This window comes from Musca autumnalis, unplaced genomic scaffold, assembly GCF_047663935.1.
Source record: "Musca autumnalis isolate F117 unplaced genomic scaffold, ASM4766393v1 scaffold_1, whole genome shotgun sequence".
NCBI classification, from domain to species: domain Eukaryota; kingdom Metazoa; phylum Arthropoda; class Insecta; order Diptera; family Muscidae; genus Musca; species Musca autumnalis.
In genome coordinates, this window is record NW_027411644.1 from 58,284,480 (window position 1) to 58,303,455 (window position 18,976).

The following is an 18,976-nucleotide window of genomic DNA, read 5'->3' on the forward strand; positions in this document are numbered from 1 at the left end:
GTCTTCAGTTCGTCTATAAAGACGACCTTCAGTTCGTCTATAAAGACGACCTTCAGTTCGTCTATAAAGACGACATTCAGTTCGTCTGAAAAGACGACCTTCAGTTCGTCTATAAAGACGACCTTCATTTCGTTTATAAAGACGACCTTAAGTTCGTCTATAAAGACGAATTCAGTTCGTCTATAAAGACTCCCTTTAGTTCGTCTATAAAGACTCCCTTTAGTTCGTCTATAAAGACTCCCTTTAGTTCGTCTATAAAGACTCCCTTTATTTCGTCTATAAAGACTACCTTCAGTTCGTCTATAAAGACGACCTTCAGCTCTCGTCAATAAAGACGACCTTCAGCTGTCGTCCATAAAGACGGCCTTCACCTCGTCTTTAAATACTCCATTTAGTTCGTCTATAAATACTCCCTTTAGTTCGTCTATAAAGACGACTATCAGTTCGTCTATAAAGACGACCTTCAGTTTGTCTATAAAGACGACCTTCAGTTCGTCTATAAAGACGACCTTCAGTTCGTCTATGAAGACGACCTTCTGTTCGTTCGTCTATAAAGATGACCTTCAGTTCGTCTATGAAGACGACCTTCAGTTCGTTCGTCTATGAAACCGAACTTCAGTTCGTTCGTCTATAAAGACGACCTTCAGCTCGTCTATAAAGACGACTATCAGCTCGTCTATAAAGACGACCTTCAGTTCGTCTATAAAGACGACCTTCAGTTCGTCTATGAAGACGACCTTCTGTTCGTCTATAAAGATGACCTTCAGTCCGTTCGTCTATGAAAACGAACTTCAGTTCGTTCGTCTATAAAGACGACCTTCAGTTCGTCTATAAAGATGACCTTCAGTTCGTCTATGAAGACGACCTTCAGTCCGTTCGTCTATGAAAACGAACTTCAGTTCGTTCGTCTATAAAGACGACCTTCAGTTCGTCTATAAAGACGACCTTCAGTTCGTCTATAAAGACGACCTTCAGTTCGTCTATAAAGACGACCTTCAGTTCGTCTATAAAGACGACCTTCAGTTCGTCTATAAAGACGACCTTCAGTTCGTCTATAAAGACGACCATCAGCTCGTCTATAAAGTCCATAAATACTCCCTTCAGTTCGTCTATAAAGACCTCCATCAGTTCGTCCATAAAGTTCCCTTCGGCTCGTCTATAAAAATTTCCTTCCGCTCGTCTATAAAAACTCCCTCCCGTTGGTCTATAAAGACTGCCTTCCTCTCGTCTATAAAAATTCCCTTCGCTCGTCTATAAAATACGACCTTCAGTTCGTCTATAAAGACGACATTCAGTTCGTCTATAAAGACGACCTTCAGTTCGTCTATAAAGACGACCTTCAGTTCGTCTATAAAGACGACCTTCAGTTCGTCTATAAAGACGACCTTCAGTTCGTCTATAAAGACGACCTTCAGTTCGTCTATAAAGACGACCTTCAGTTCGTCTATAAAGACGACCTTCAGTTCGTCTATAAATACTCCCTTTAGTTCGTCTATAAAGACGACCATCAGTTCGTCTATAAAGGCGACCTTCAGTTCGTCTATAAAGACGACCTTCAGTTCGTCTATAAAGACGACCTTCAGTTCGTTCGTCTATAAAGATGACCTTCAGTTCGTCTATGAAGACGACCTTCAGTTCGTTCGTCTATAAAGACGACCTTCAGCTCGTCTATAAAGACGACTATCAGCTCGTCTATAAAGACGACCTTCAGTTCGTCTATAAAGACGACCTTCAGTTCGTCTATAAAGATGACCTTCAGTTCGTCTATAAAGACGACCATCAGCTCGTCTATAAAGTCCATAAATATTCCCTTCAGTTCGTCTATAAAGACCTCCATCAGTTCGTCCATAAAGTTCCCTTCGGCTCGTCTATAAAAATTCCCTTCCGCTCGTCTATAAAAACTCCCTCACGTTGGTCTATAAAGACTGCCTTCCTCTCGTCTATAAAAATTCCCGTCGCTCGTCTATAAAAGTTCCCTACCGCTCGTCTATAAAAACTCCCTTCCGCTCGTCTATAAAAGTTCCCTACCGCTCGTCTATAAAAACTCCCTTCCGCTCGTCTATAAAGTCTCCCTACCGCTCGTCTATAAAGCCCCCCTTCAGCTCGTCCATAAAGACTACATTCAGTAAGTATATAAAGAGGAGCTTCAGCTCGTCTAAAAATACGCCAATCAGCTCGTCTAAAAAGATGAAAATCAGCTGGCCTACAAAGACGACCATCAGTGCTTCTATAAAGACGACCTTCAGTTCGTCTATAAAGACGACCTTCAGTTCGTCTATAAAGTCTCCCTTCAGCTCGTATATAAACACTTCCTCCATTTCATTAAATCTCTATTCAGTAGTCCATAAAGGTACCCTGCCTCAGCTCGTCTTTCCATCGATTTTTTTAAAAATTTCCGAAATTCTTGCCCCACCGTCCACCTTTGAACACCTTTTAAAAAGCCACATAATTACCAGCAAAAATAACTCAAGCCTACTCCAGAATGTCAGTAAGCCAGAAAAAAATGTTTATGTGTTACAATACTCACCCACAATATAGACCATAACTGCAGGTGGCATAACACAGGTGCCCACCAACCAATCGGTTATGGCTAAATTAAGGACAAAGCAATTTGTCACAGTACGCAGTCGACGTGTTGTCAAAACGGCTAAAATCACAAGAGTATTACCGACCACAGTAACCAATATTAGCAGCATAAATATGGCAACGACCAATGCTTTGGGCCAGGCCATACCAATCAAATAGGAATCGACCGATGGTGGCAGAGTCGATGTTGATATCATCATCATGGTGGCAATGGGCGAGGCGGTGGAGGAGGAGGAGGGCGAGGATGAGAAGGAGGTAACATTGATGTCAGCATCGCTGGAAGTATTTGAGATCACATATGAAGAGGGGTTATTACTGCTGCTAACTGTCGATGTTGATGACCATGTGAGATTGCTTAGCAATGCCATGCCACCAGGACTTGTGACAGCCACAAAAGCATCTGGGGAATGTGAAAATCTATTACTGACATTCTCAAATGTGTTTATGGAACGTTCCATGATATTGGCCACTAATGATGATGCTAAAGAGGAGGAGGACAATGATGACGAGGTGGGTAATAATGTCTCTCTAGCTGGAAATACTTTCCTAGAAGACATTGATGATGAACTGTTGGCGGCATAGGAATTGTGGTTAGTACCGGAAGATGGCAATGATGTTACAACTAGATGATGTTTTTCTGGACCATTAGAATTAAACGGCTGGAATGATGATTTTGTGTCTATTGTGGATGTTGTTCTCTCTATGGCTGCTGCTGCTGTTTCCACAGCAGCCAATACCTGCTGTGTTGTAACCTCCAGAGTACCATAAAGTAGTGGCCACCAAGGCAAATACATTTGTTGGCCTGTCATATTTTACAAGGAGTGCGGCGGATTGCCAGCAATTCCGCTTTTCAAATGCACACAGTCTCCAATTCACTTAGACATTGAAAAACAGCTTGAGATTATTTCAGAGGCCAGTTGGTTGGGAAAACCCACTCCAGGCATAGTTGTTGGCTTAGTGTAGGTGGAGGAGAATGCAGAGGCAGTTAAAATGCAATATTCTCTCTAATCACAATTCTTTTTTGTTCTACTTTTCAGTTGCAATTTACCACAACAACATTCGCTTAAACGTTTAACTTGGTGATATTTGCCAACTGCTGTGGCTATGGCTTCCTTAACGTGCAAAACACTTCTGTGTTTAGTTTCCAAATATGCTCATATGAACTTTAGTTTAAGTTTTGGCTTTTCATAATCGTTAGACCCACATCGATAATGGCTGTTTGTTGCTGTTCTTTTTGTTTTCCTTCCAGTTGGCCTTTTTATGGCAGCAACCGCTGACCTAATACTTCCTGTTTAACTTACACTAATAAAATTGTTTAAGTTGTTTTTTTTTTCTCTTTTGTTATTTTCGTTTGTTTTTGGGGTGAGGATGTGTGTTCTTGCTATTTTTATGCCAAGCCGGAAATACCTCCTCACCGAAAAAGTGTGATTGCCAAAAGTACTCTGGTTAATTGGTTGTCCAGTCAAGGATATTTGAGTCATACGTTCGTTATGCCCAACTAACTTCCTTTGTTCACATTTCACCTGCAAAAAAGAAAGAAGGAAAGCAAAAGTTATAATTTTCTTATTTAGTATACATAACAAAAAAAATTGAATTGTTTTTTAATATTGAATTTTAAAGTTTAAACTATACGAGTGCAATTTTGAATTTTGATTAGAAACAAACACGTGTATTTGAAAAAAACCAATCGACATGACTAGAATGAACGCACACACAGACCCATAAACACAATTTGCCAAAAATGGCTAAAGGCCAACATTTGACATGAACACATTTGTTTAGTTACAAATGCAATCGATTGGAAATCAGTGCTCAAATTGTTTGCTGCCAATTCGAAAGAGGACATTTTGAGATATTATTACAAGGTGATGTACTACAAATTCAAATTTTGATTTCTGTTGAAAATGTCACTCGAATGGAAAGTGAAAATAAGCGAAATGAACAAACTTACTTTATAAACAATCAGGAGGGAGTCTTTGTAGACGAGCAGAAGGAAGTTTTAATAGACAAGCCGAAGTGAGTCATTATAGACAAGCAGGAGGAAGTTTTTATAGGCTAACAGAAGGAAGACTTTTTAGACGAGCTAAGGAGAGTCAGACGTGATGAATGCAGTCTTTATAGACGAGCTGAATGTCGTGTTTATGGACGACCAGAAGGTCGTCTTTATAGACGAGCAGATGGTCGTCATTATAGACAAGCTGAAGGTCGTCTTTATAGACGCGAGCTGAAGTCGTCTTTATAGACGATAGCTGAAGGTCGTCTTTATAGACGAGAGCTGAAGGTCGTCTTTATAAACAATCAGGAGGGAGTCCTTATAGAAGAGCAGAAGGAAGTTTTTATAGGCTAACAGAAGAAAGACTTTTTAAACGAGCTAAGGGGAGTCAGACGTGATGAAAGTCGTCCTTATAGATGAGCTGAAGGTCGTCTTAATAGACGAGAGCTGAAGATCGTCTTTATAGACGAGAGCTGAAGGTCGTCTTTGTAGACGAGAGCCGAAGGTCGTTTTTATAGACGGGCTGAAGGTCGTCTTTATAGACGAGAGCTGAAGGTCGTCTTTATAGACGAGAGCTGAAGGTCGTCTTTATAGACAAGAGCCGAAGGTCGTCTTTATAGACGGGCTGATAGTCGTCTTTATAGACGAGAGCTGAACGTCGTCTTTATAGACGAGAGCTAAAGGTCGGCTTTATAGCCGAGAGAAGAAGGTCGTCTTTATAGACGAGAGCTAAAGCTTGTCTTTATAGACGAGAGCTGAAGGTCGTCTTTATAGACAAGAGCTGAAGGTCGTCTTTATAGACGAGAGCTGAAGGTCGTCTTTACAGACAAGAGCTTAAGGTCGTCTTTATAGACAAGAGCTGAAGGTCGTCTTTATAGACGAGAGCTGAAGGTCGTCTTCACAGACAAGAGCTGAAGGTCGTCTTTATAGACGAGCTGATGATCATCTTTATAGACGAGCTGATGGTCGTCTTTATAGACGAGAGCTGAAGGTCGTCTTTATAGACGAGAGCTGAAGGTCGTTTTTATAGACGAGAGCTGAAGGTCGTCTTTATAGGCGAGCTGAATGTCGTCTTTATAGACAAGCTGAAGGTCGTCTTTATAGACGAGAGCTGAAGGTTGTCTTTATAGACAAGCTGAAGGTCGTCTTTATAGACGAGAGCTTAAGGTCGTCTTTATAGACTAAAAAAACTAAAACTCGATTTTCGGTTATTTGACTATTCGAAAGTGTTGAAAAAGTCGACTTTCGATTAATCGTTAACCGCCGAAAACCGATAATAATCGAATATAATCGACCATTTTCCTTGATGCGATCCGTGGTGTTTATATGTATAAAAAAAGTTCCGTTGATTACGCGGTTTTAGGACACCCAATAGTCAACTACGATTAATAGTCGACTTCGTTTAATAGTAGACTACGAATAATAGAATACGACTGATGGTTCACTACGCATAATAGTTGACTCCGTCTTCCGAAAGTCGACTTAGAATAATCGATTATCCGGTTTTCGCAGATTCAATAGTCGACTACGGCTTTTAGAAACTTTATGGCTAATAACCGATTAATCTATTAACCGAAATCGATTATACGTATCCCTATTAAGGTCGTCTTTTTAGACGAGCTAAAGGTCATCTTTATAAACAATCAGGAGAGATTCTTTATAGACGAGCAGATGGAAGTCTTAATAGACAAGCCGAAGTGAGTCCTTATAGACAAGCAGGAGTAGTTTTTATAGGAAGACTTTTTAGACGAGTAAAGAGGAGTCAGACGTGATGAAAGCAGTCTTTATAGATGAGCAGAAGGTCGTCTTTATAGACGAGAGCTTAAGGTCGTCTTTATAGACGAGAGCTAAAGGTTGTTCTATTGTGGAAAGCGGGATTCTGCGCTAACTTGTAAGCTCCTTGATTGTCGACATATAGTAATATAGGATCACCTCTTATGTATTCCATTTCTTCCAACAAAACGCTTCACGTATATTGCATCCTTTGCTGCGTTCGACATCGTCATATACTCGGCTTCTGTGCTGTTGAGGGCCATAGTGTTTTGCTTCTTGCTCTCCCAGGATGCAGCACAACCATTAAGGAAAAATATGTAACCAGTATACGATTTTCTATCCGTTGTACTACTTCCCCAATCTGCATCATATCCGTATACACATTTTTCACCTGCCAGATATTGTATAATATCTTTCGTTGCCGCTAAGTGTTCAACATGAGGATCAGCATTTTTTTGAGCAAGCTTGTTTACTTAATGTAGAATGTCTAGTCGGTTAGTAATTGCGAGATAAGTCAATGCTCCAATGAATGATTGATACTCATGTTGATTAGCTTTCTTGCAGTTACCATTACATTGTACAGTCCCTGGCATAATTTTTTTGACAAAATCTACATTTGTCTTAAAAGGCATATAATTATTGTCAGCATTTATAAAACGGGATATTAACAGTTTAGGGTTTTGCTTTAACCTGTCAGCTAAATAAAAATTAATGGATCAAAGAAATTCCAGCTTAATTTGTGATTAGGTAGGAGAATGTTTAAAAAGGGAGACAAAAACAAAACGCATAAGTATTTTGACACGTCATAATTGTGTTACTTTTGGTACTTAATCGTACCTTTTGGTACCAAAATTTAATTACTTTAGCTAAATAATTAACATTTAAGTAAAAATGCACTTGACAGTCATAGACTTTAAATTAAAATAGGGAATGTTGGTGTCAAAAGTTGTAAAATAATTTAAAATGGCAGTTGCGGTGATAAATGTAACTAATGATTAGAAATTGCTGCAGTTATCTATTTATTTTGTAACGAATAAATATCAAAATGTAAGAAACTGTAAATATGCATGATCTAGGCAGAAAATGTGAAATTACAGAAGTTGTTCTCAGGTAAATAGTGCAGAATTACAAATCCGATCTTACTTATGCACACAAAAACTCATCTTCGTAGCAATTTCGATGTCAAAACAAGTTCTCTATTAAGACTAGAATCTCTAGACATTAAAACATAATTTGAAATCATATTTTGCTATTCCACTCGGTTGATAAGGCATAGCTGCAAAAATGGTCAATTAGATTTTCAATAAAAATCATTTACCACCCATAATCATTGTGGCAGAGCATATTGTGGACTGATAAAAATATATTTGAACATAATTCATCTTAAAATACACTTTTCAGTAAGCTTTAGTCAAAAAACCGCAACCGGGTATCTTTATGAAATAAATGTCCTTTTGGTGTTATTTCCAAGCCTAAATGCTCCCAGGCATCAGAATACTCTGATCTACCATTTTAAATACTGCGATATTTAATTTTTATCGTTAATGATGTGGAGAATAATGAATATTTTTGCACTTTGAACGATCTATCATAACAACATGGTAGTAAAGTGATCGAAATGTTATGTATTCATTTGCAGAACACTGCTACGGTAAAACTGAATTTTGTGGAGCACGTTTAGAGCGTATTTCGGGTTGAAACTTAAAGTTATTTGCTTCAAATATCACATTTGTAAGAAATCCGCAAAATATTCCAAGATAATGGGAGAAAACCATTGAAAATAGTTTTTAATGGAAGGGTTGGCGTTTTTTTATTTGGGATGACGACTTCCATTTTGTTTTTCAAAATAGTCAGGCTTAATCCCATAGTCGTTGTTTTAATAATTTATTAAAACAACTTTATTAATTTAATTTATTAGTGGGAAAAATTGGCGATGTTTACCAAGGGGTAAGGCAGGGAAGACTATAGTTTCAGATCTTCATCAGTTCCCTTGTTTCTTGTTTTTCAACAAGTGTCAATTGCCCGCTCAAATAGATACATGTGCAAAGAAACACTCTGATCGAGAATTTCTTTGGCACTACCTAAACTCGAGCAACTTCACTTGCAAACAAAACCAAATCTTTCCCACTGCTATGCGTTCGTCGATTCTCGATGAAAAACCACATAACTAATTTGTTGGTATTGCATACTACAGCAATAAACAACATTTCGACCGTGCCCAATGGGAAAGATTTGGTTTTGTTTGCAAGTGAAGTTGCTCGAGTTTAGGTAGTGCCAAAGAAATTCTCGATCAGAGTGTTTCTTTGCACACGTATCTATTTGAGCGGGCAATTGACACTTGGGTATAAAAAGTGTCTTGTTGAAAAACAAGAAACAAGGGAACTGATGAAGATCTGAAACTATACTACATCGCCAATTTTTCCCACTAATAAATTAAAGTTGTTTTAATAAAATATTAAAACAACGACTATGTGATTAAGCCTGACTATTTTGAAAAACAAAATAATATTGTTTAATGATAAATCTCTTGAATATCCCTATATTCTTGAAATATCTATCCGTCCATAATGGCACAAATGTGTGCAAAATATATTATTTTTACCGTAACTCATAATAATATAAATATAATTAAAAAAATTTTATTGTTGAGGTCTAAAAAATGTCAAAATATTTATGCCACGCTGTTAAATTTTATTTCCATTACAAAAGAGCAAGCGTACATTTGAATTCATAAAATTTGTTACTAATTTTAAGTACTCTACTAAAGAACTAGCAAGAATATTTTTTATACTTTTATAGAAGACCAATCGGGTAAGAAACCAAACACACAATTGCCAGGCACTGTATTTGATATCCTGGTGTTAAAGGTTCTGGCGACGTTTTGCAATCTTTCATTCCATATTGTTCTAGCATGTCCTTGATATATTGAACTTGGTTTAGTTTTATAGAACCCGTGCTGTTCTCTCGATCAATCCCCATGCCCAGAAAATGTTGCAATCGTCCTTTGTCGCTGATATCGAATTCTTCTGCAATCATTGCCTTCATTTGTGTAATTTGTTGTTCGTCCTTGCTTGCTATGATGATGTCATCAACGTAAACTGCCACTAAGATAATTTCATTATCTTTATTCATTTTGTTTAAGCATGGTTCGTTTTCAAATGATATAAATCCAAAATTCTTCAAAACGGTGTCTAATTTCTCATTCCATAGTCGTACTGACTTGCAATTTTAAAACCTTCTGGTGGTGCCATGTATACATCCTCTTGCAATTCGCTATTTAGATAAGCCGTACTAACATCAATTTGGTGTAAGTGCATTTTCTCCTGAGCTGCAATAGCCAATAGCATTCTTATAGTAGCATATCTTACCACTGGAGAAAATGTCTCTTTGTAGTCAATCCCATATCTCTGGCTACATCCCTTCGCTACCAAACGTGATTTGTATCTCTCTATTTCACCGTGCTTTTTTCGTTTTAACGCGAACACCCATTTACAACCAATGGTTTTACATTTCGGCGGTAATACAACCTCTTCCCAGGTCTTGTTCTTTTCTAAAGATGTAAATTCCGTTTTCATAGCATTCAACCATTGATCGGAATCTTCACTTTTCATAGCTTCTTCAACTGGTTGAGGATATTTTCCGTTGTCATGCGATTCAATACATTGTATACCTTTTTGGGTCTTCCATGTTGTCCTGTTCGTATTATCTTCCAGGCCCAATTCTTGGCACATCCTCCTGACTGTCGCAACTTGAATCTTCATTTGCTGTACCAAAAACTTCGTCATTACTTCCGTACTCGATGTCTCCCGTCAATGTTTCATCGGTGCTTTCAATGCGACCATCATCAGGTTCATTTGGTTGAGGTTCATTCGCTTGAAGTTCATTTTGTTGCAAATATATTGTAAGACATTTTTCTTTGGTTATTTCATTGTCATCTACCTGGAATTTATTCTCGTCGAAAATGGCATCTCTTCTTTCAATTACTTTTCTTTGTCCTTTACTGTAAAGTCGAAATGCTTTTGAGACTAAGGAATAGCCTTCCATTATGTACTCCTCCCCTCTCTTTTCGAACTTGCGTTTATGGGTGTTGTTCAATGCTACACAATAAGAACCGAAAGTTCGTAAATGACTTACATTTGGTTTCTTGCCATGCCATATTTCGTAAGGTGTCTTCTCTTTCAGATGCTTTGTGGAACTTCTGTTTCGCAAGTAAGCCGCTGTCATTATTGCTTCTGCCCATACATTTTCACTCACACCTGCATGCAACATCATGGTTCTTGCCATTTCTACCAGAGCTCTATTAGCACGTTCCGCCACTCCGTTCTGCTGAGGACTATACGGAACTGTCAACTGTCTTTTGATGCCATTATTCTTCAGATATTTGTCAAATTCTCTGTTGATATATTCGCCACCATTGTCACTGCGAAGTACCTTAATCTTCTAATCAGTCTGTTTTTCCACCAGCATTCGAAATTCCATGAATTTTGCTAAAACTTCATCCTTCGACTTTAAAAAATATACAAAAATTCTCCGTGATCTATCGTCTATGAAAGTTAGGAAATACTTTGAACCACCAACAGACGGGACTTTGATCGGCCCGCAAACATCACTGTGTATAAATTCCAATATTTCATTCGCTGAAGTTTCAGACTGTTTCGGGAACGGTAGTGTATGGACTTTTCCAAGCATACAACTTTTGCACTTCGTATCATTTGATGTTTGGTCGATTTTCATACCTCTTACCATTTCCTTGGAATTGAGTTCACTCAAACTTCTGTGGTTTAAATGGCCGTACCGATTGTGCCAAAGATGTTCAGTCAGTAAATACCTTTTCTTGACGATTTTCTAGCACAAACATGTCATAAATTTTTGATGCTTTCAAAATAGCACTCGACTTGGTAAATGTGGCTTTTAATCCCTGGTTCACTGCCTTACTAATGGAAATAAAAGTTGCTTGTAGCTCTGGAGAATACAACACATTTTGCAATTTGATTTCACAATTTCAGTTTTTATCAAAACTTCTCCCCTGACTACAGTTCTCAAAAAATTATCACCAGCCAATACTATTCGTTCTTCATGTTCCTCGATTTTGGTAAATAATCTTCTGTCATTGCACATCTGTGCAGTTGCCCCACTATCTAAATACCACAGCGATTTATTCAGCTTACCTGCTTCTGCAACACCTATCATCGTGAAAGACTGATGTTTATTCTTGTTCTGATTTGCTTCGCACTTATTTGCCAATTTGGCCACATGAAAAACACTTTCCTTTGAACTGCTTCTTCTTGTCACCCTTACCTTGAACTTTATTCTTTGGTGTATAGCAGCAGCAGCAGTTTCTGCTTTATTGTTGAAAAACTCGTCAACTTGTCTCGTGTCTCTATAGCCACCACGAAATTCTCATATTGTCTTGGAAGGCTCGCCAATAAAATTTCGGGCAACAACTCCTCCTGAATCTGTATCCCAATTTCGGCTTGTTTCTCCGATATTTCCACAAATTCATCACATCTTACCATTACTGTTCATTTTCAAGCCCAGCATATTTTTGTATAATGCCACCTTCTGGATTGGCCCTTGTGGTTTGTATACTTCTTCCAGCTTAACCCACGCCTCCAACGATGTTTTGCAGTTCTTGATAACATTCAATTGAGTTGGTTTCACGCTAAGGTAAATTGTTGCGAGCGCCTTCTTCTTCCATCAATTTTGCGCATCATTCTTCAATGGATCAATTTTCGTATCCCCGCTGACAATTCCCCATTGTCCGCAATGAATAAGCACACTTTTCATTTGGATACTCCAGCTTTCATAATTGCCTTCATCAAGCTTTTCAATTTGGTACATGGAATTCATTTTCACCAAAATTATTTTTTCACAATTTCAATACATATGTCACAATATTCCATAACCTGTTAGTTTGAATCGCTTTTATTGACTGAATAAATATTTTCAATGCATACATAAAAGTAAAGTACAGTACACATTGTCAGTTTTGAATGACGATTTTTTGCAATTATCGATAACTGTCCAACCGTCCAGCAACCACAATATATTTTGTGGTTGCATGATGAATGACAAAAATGAACGGCCACACTAGCAAGCAACAACAAAGCTGTCATTCAAAACTGACAATGTGTACCCAGCTTTAGGAAAATTGACAAATTCATATTTCAATGCCTACTAGTTACATTAATGTCTTCTAAGGCCAAAATACAGTGTGTGAAACATACATGTTGCTGTGCAATACAATTGAATTATAACTCCAATATTGTACGCCGTTCTTACTTGTATTTTTTTAAGTCATTTGCACCAATCCCACATTTCCTTTTAGATTTATTAAAATTGAAATTATTAAATATTTCACTTAGATAATGAAATAAATGTCGCCTTCATTTTACTTGTTAATATACAAATATTAAATCATCGCCAGCGTCACTAACAGTCTCCAAGGAATCCCCAATTCACCTTTTTGTAAGTGGTAACACACCCATACACACAACAACATAGATCACATTAATATTCAAATCCTTTCCATTTAATTTGTTTGAAAACATTATTTTAGCTTAGCATTCCCTTCCATAACAAAGCTCAATCCCCCCAAACAAAACTCCTTGTAAAGGAATATTAATTTGTTAAGGATTCAACAAAGATTTACATTCCTTTGTAACCGGGGTTTGTGGGTTTTAAATTAATTCCACTCTTTTTGAAAGTCATCAACTCGATTGCGGAACATTCACTCACCATTATATGGTGGTTACTAAAATAAGTAGGTATGTAGGGGAAACAGGATTCCCATGGAAAAAAGGTAGACATCATTCTTGATTTTAATCCAATAAATATTGGATATGAAAAAAGAAAAAGGGGGAAGGGGTGATGAGGGTTTGGTTATGACATGTTTATGTATTTTGAGGAGAAGAGTGTCATAATAATTTTGGGTTATTATGGGAGATTACATGAATGGAAGATTTTAATAAGGATGAAGGATGACTCTGTGGAAAAACTGAAAAGTTAGGGTGACTTATATGGAGTACCTTTAGTAAAGTAAGGGGAATTCTTATAGACACAGTAGTAAGAGCCTCTAAACTTATATATGTAATACCTATATCAACAGACATACGCCGAATGTTATAAACTTAAGCTAAGTTAAAGCTGAAGCAGGACTTAATACACAACTAACCGCAATCATCCTCAAAGCAAATAATGATGAATTTTGTTGGGGGGAAATACTAAGGTCACTAAATTTTCTGCATTCCTTAGAAGATACTTTTAAAATTTAAGTACTTTTTTAATACACTGATTGCGTTTCTATATTTGGAAATAAATTAAATACTAACACAATTATACAAAACAACTTAGTGCAAGAAACCGTAGCCTCTTCAGAAAGCTTGTCATTCCATCCTTTCACTTTTTGATTTAAGTTAACACTTTTGTCTCGGCAATTTTAAGGGTCATTGCTTCAAGTGAGAGTTCCTTTACTTTTGTTTACCTTTATCTTTTCGGGTCATTGTCATTAGCATAAAGAAACACAGCGACCAAAGAAAGAAATTGTCAAAGGAAAAATTTTCGTGTCCTGCTGAATTTCTCAAAATAATATTTAACAAAGAAACCCCCTAAAGAATGTAAAAGGATATTCTTCTTGCTTGAGGGTAACGCCTGACAATGTCAAAATTAGTATTCAAATTTGTCAGATTTGAAATTATTTTTTTTTTCTTTTGACGTACAATGACTTTGGTGGTTTGCAGCTTTAAATCAACAAGTAAGAGCTGACAAATAAATTACAAAATGTATGTATATTAGTGATAATATCGACCATCGCTTTTCAAAGTGTCCTCCTAAAAAGGTTATTTCTAAAAACCTTAAAAAAAATCCACTCAAGTTTAAGGGGCTCCATAAAATCTTGAAAAAATCCGCGCCAATTTTAAGGGTCTCCTTTAAAATCTTGAAAAAAAGTTTTTTTTGGAAGGTTCTCCCTAAAACTTTTGAAGAAATCTTGCCATGTGTAAGTTTCTCCCTAAAAATCCCTTCCAAAAAACCAGACTTATATTTTTTCTTGATTTTCTAAAAAACTAGGTGTGGACTTTTTCAAGATTTTTAAGGAGACCCATCCAACAACTAGGCTTGGAATTTTTCAAGATTTTAAGGGGGCTCTTCCAAAAATTAGGCGTGGATTTATTCCAGACTTTAAGGGTGATTCTTCCAAAAAAAAAATTGGCTTGGGTTTTTTCAAGATTTTAAAGGGGACCCTCCCTAAAAGCTACTAGTGGATTTTTTTCACAAAACTAGGCATGGATTTTTTGAAAATTTTTAGGGAGACCCTCCCAAAAAAACATTTGTGGATTTATTAAAAACCCTAGGCGTGGATTTTCCACATTTTTAGGAAGACCCTTCTAAAAAAACTAATCGTGGATTTTTTTTAAGATTTTTAGTGAGACCCTTCAAAAAAACATGACGTGGATTTTTTCCATATTTTTAGGAAGACCCTTCTAAAAAAACTAATCGTGGATTTTTTTTAAGATTTTTCTTGAGACCCTTCAAAAAAACATGGCGTGTATTTTTTCAAGGTTTTTAGAAAAACCCTTCCAAAAAAACTTTTTTTGGATTTTTTTAAGATTTTAAGGGTGATCGTTCCAAAAAAACTATGCGTGGATTTTTTTCAAATAATTTTAGGGAGACTCTTCAAAAAACTTGGCTTTGATTTTTTCAAGATTTTAAGGGGGACCTTTCCAAAAAACTAGGATTGGATTTATTCAAAAAAAAACTAGGCATGGATTTTTTCAAGATTTTTTTTTGGGAGACCCTATCCAAAAATAACATGGCGTGAAAATCTTGAAAAATCCACTCCTAGTGTTTTGGAATGGTTTCAATAAAAATCTTAAAAAATCCACGGAGTTTTTTAAGATTTTTAGGGAAACCCTTCTTAAAAACTAGGCGTAGATTTTTCCAGGATTTTTAGGGATCCCATTCCAAAAAACTAGTCTTGGATTTTATCAAGATTTTAAGGGGAACCCTTCCCAAAAATTAGTCGCGGATTTTATCAAGATTTTTAGGGTGATCCTTCCAAAAATGTAGGCGTGAATTTTTTCAGGATTTTTAGGTTGACCCTTCCTAAAAACTCGGCTTGGATTTTTCCTTCCAAAAAAACATGAGTGGAATTATACCAAAAACTATGTGTGGATTTTTTCCAGATTTTATTGAAGGCCCTTCCAAAAAACTACTCGTGCATTTTTTTCAAGATTTTTAGTGAGACCCTTCCAAAAAACGTGGCTTGGAAATATTGAAAAATCCACGCCTAGTTTTTTGGAAGGGTCTCCCTAAAAATCTTTAAAAAATCCACGCCTAGTTTTTTGGAAGGGTCTCCCTAAAAATCTTTAAAAAATCCACGCCTAGTTTTTTGGAAGGGTCTCCCTAAAAATCTTTAAAAAATCCACGCCTAGTTTTTTGGAAGGGTCTCCCTAAAAATCTTTAAAAAATCCACGCCTAGTTTTTTGGAAGGGTCTCCCTAAAAATCTTTAAAAAATCCACGCCTAGTTTTTTGGAAGGGTCTCCCTAAAAATCTTTAAAAAATCCACGCCTAGTTTTTTGGAAGGGTCTCCCTAAAAATCTTTAAAAAATCCACGCCTAGTTTTTTGGAAGGGTCTCCCTAAAAATCTTTAAAAAATCCACGCCTAGTTTTTTGGAAGGGTCTCCCTAAAAATCTTTAAAAAATCCACGCCTAGTTTTTTGGAAGGGTCTCCCTAAAAATCTTTAAAAAATCCACGCCTAGTTTTTTGGAAGGGTCTCCCTAAAAATCTTTAAAAAATCCACGCCTAGTTTTTTGGAAGGGTCTCCCTAAAAATCTTTAAAAAATCCACGCCTAGTTTTTTGGAAGGGTCTCCCTAAAAATCTTTAAAAAATCCACGCCTAGTTTTTTGGAAGGGTCTCCCTAAAAATCTTTAAAAAATCCACGCCTAGTTTTTTGGAAGGGTCTCCCTAAAAATCTTTAAAAAATCCACGCCTAGTTTTTTGGAAGGGTCTCCCTAAAAATCTTTAAAAAATCCACGCCTAGTTTTTTGGAAGGGTCTCCCTAAAAATCTTTAAAAAATCCACGCCTAGTTTTTTGGAAGGGTCTCCCTAAAAATCTTTAAAAAATCCACGCCTAGTTTTTTGGAAGGGTCTCCCTAAAAATCTTTAAAAAATCCACGCCTAGTTTTTTGGAAGGGTCTCCCTAAAAATCTTTAAAAAATCCACGCCTAGTTTTTTGGAAGGGTCTCCCTAAAAATCTTTAAAAAATCCACGCCTAGTTTTTTGGAAGGGTCTCCCTAAAAATCTTTAAAAAATCCACGCCTAGTTTTTTGGAAGGGTCTCCCTAAAAATCTTTAAAAAATCCACGCCAAGTTTTTTGGAAGGGTCTCCCTAAAAATCTTTAAAAAATCCACGCCTAGTTTTTTGGAAGGGTCTCCCTAAAAATCTTTAAAAAATCCACGCCTAGTTTTTTGGAAGGGTCTCCCTAAAAATCTTTAAAAAATCCACGCCTAGTTTTTTGGAAGGGTCTCCCTAAAAATCTTTAAAAAATCCACGCCTAGTTTTTTGGAAGGGTCTCCCTAAAAATCTTTAAAAAATCCACGCCTAGTTTTTTGGAAGGGTCTCCCTAAAAATCTTTAAAAAATCCACGCCTAGTTTTTTGGAAGGGTCTCCCTAAAAATCTTTAAAAAATCCACGCCTAGTTTTTTGGAAGGGTCTCCCTAAAAATCTTTAAAAAATCCACGCCTAGTTTTTTGGAAGGGTCTCCCTAAAAATCTTTAAAAAATCCACGCCTAGTTTTTTGGAAGGGTCTCCCTAAAAATCTTTAAAAAATCCACGCCTAGTTTTTTGGAAGGGTCTCCCTAAAAATCTTTAAAAAATCCACGCCTAGTTTTTTGGAAGGGTCTCCCTAAAAATCTTTAAAAAATCCACGCCTAGTTTTTTGGAAGGGTCTCCCTAAAAATCTTTAAAAAATCCACGCCTAGTTTTTTGGAAGGGTCTCCCTAAAAATCTTTAAAAAATCCACGCCTAGTTTTTTGGAAGGGTCTCCCTAAAAATCTTTAAAAAATCCACGCCTAGTTTTTTGGAAGGGTCTCCCTAAAAATCTTTAAAAAATCCACGCCTAGTTTTTTGGAAGGGTCTCCCTAAAAATCTTTAAAAAATCCACGCCTAGTTTTTTGGAAGGGTCTCCCTAAAAATCTTTAAAAAATCCACGCCTAGTTTTTTGGAAGGGTCTCCCTAAAAATCTTTAAAAAATCCACGCCTAGTTTTTTGGAAGGGTCTCCCTAAAAATCTTTAAAAAATCCACGCCTAGTTTTTTGGAAGGGTCTCCCTAAAAATCTTTAAAAAATCCACGCCTAGTTTTTTGGAAGGGTCTCCCTAAAAATCTTTAAAAAATCCACGCCTAGTTTTTTGGAAGGGTCTCCCTAAAAATCTTTAAAAAATCCACGCCTAGTTTTTTGGAAGGGTCTCCCTAAAAATCTTTAAAAAATCCACGCCTAGTTTTTTGGAAGGGTCTCCCTAAAAATCTTTAAAAAATCCACGCCTAGTTTTTTGGAAGGGTCTCCCTAAAAATCTTTAAAAAATCCACGCCTAGTTTTTTGGAAGGGTCTCCCTAAAAATCTTTAAAAAATCCACGCCTAGTTTTTTGGAAGGGTCTCCCTAAAAATCTTTAAAAAATCCACGCCTAGTTTTTTGGAAGGGTCTCCCTAAAAATCTTTAAAAAATCCACGCCTAGTTTTTTGGAAGGGTCTCCCTAAAAATCTTTAAAAAATCCACGCCTAGTTTTTTGGAAGGGTCTCCCTAAAAATCTTTAAAAAATCCACGCCTAGTTTTTTGGAAGGGTCTCCCTAAAAATCTTTAAAAAATCCACGCCTAGTTTTTTGGAAGGGTCTCCCTAAAAATCTTTAAAAAATCCACGCCTAGTTTTTTGGAAGGGTCTCCCTAAAAATCTTTAAAAAATCCACGCCTAGTTTTTTGGAAGGGTCTCCCTAAAAATCTTTAAAAAATCCACGCCTAGTTTTTTGGAAGGGTCTCCCTAAAAATCTTTAAAAAATCCACGCCTAGTTTTTTGGAAGGGTCTCCCTAAAAATCTTTAAAAAATCCACGCCTAGTTTTTTGGAAGGGTCTCCCTAAAAATCTTTAAAAAATCCACGCCTAGTTTTTTGGAAGGGTCTCCCTAAAAATCTTTAAAAAATCCACGCCTAGTTTTTTGGAAGGGTCTCCCTAAAAATCTTTAAAAAATCCACGCCTAGTTTTTTGGAAGGGTCTCCCTAAAAATCTTTAAAAAATCCACGCCTAGTTTTTTGGAAGGGTCTCCCTAAAAATCTTTAAAAAATCCACGCCTAGTTTTTTGGAAGGGTCTCCCTAAAAATCTTTAAAAAATCCACGCCTAGTTTTTTGGAAGGGTCTCCCTAAAAATCTTTAAAAAATCCACGCCTAGTTTTTTGGAAGGGTCTCCCTAAAAATCTTTAAAAAATCCACGCCTAGTTTTTTGGAAGGGTCTCCCTAAAAATCTTTAAAAAATCCACGCCTAGTTTTTTGGAAGGGTCTCCCTAAAAATCTTTAAAAAATCCACGCCTAGTTTTTTGGAAGGGTCTCCCTAAAAATCTTTAAAAAATCCACGCC

At 36.8% G+C, this 18,976-nt stretch overlaps 1 protein-coding gene across 4 annotated transcripts in view; it reads right to left on the minus strand.

The window, feature by feature from the left end:
- Positions 1-18,976, minus strand: part of TyrRII (Tyramine receptor II) — a 148,511-nt gene that overhangs the window by 47,527 nt on the left and 82,008 nt on the right. For 3 of the 4 annotated variants that reach the window (XM_073975420.1, XM_073975426.1, XM_073975414.1), the window contains exon 2: positions 2,528-4,109. In XM_073975420.1, the coding sequence (XP_073831521.1) occupies positions 2,528-3,395 (868 nt within the window). In that variant the 5' untranslated portion in view covers positions 3,396-4,109. The remainder of the gene's footprint in view (positions 1-2,527; positions 4,110-18,976) is intronic. The other variant, XM_073975431.1, reaches the window with a different exon arrangement.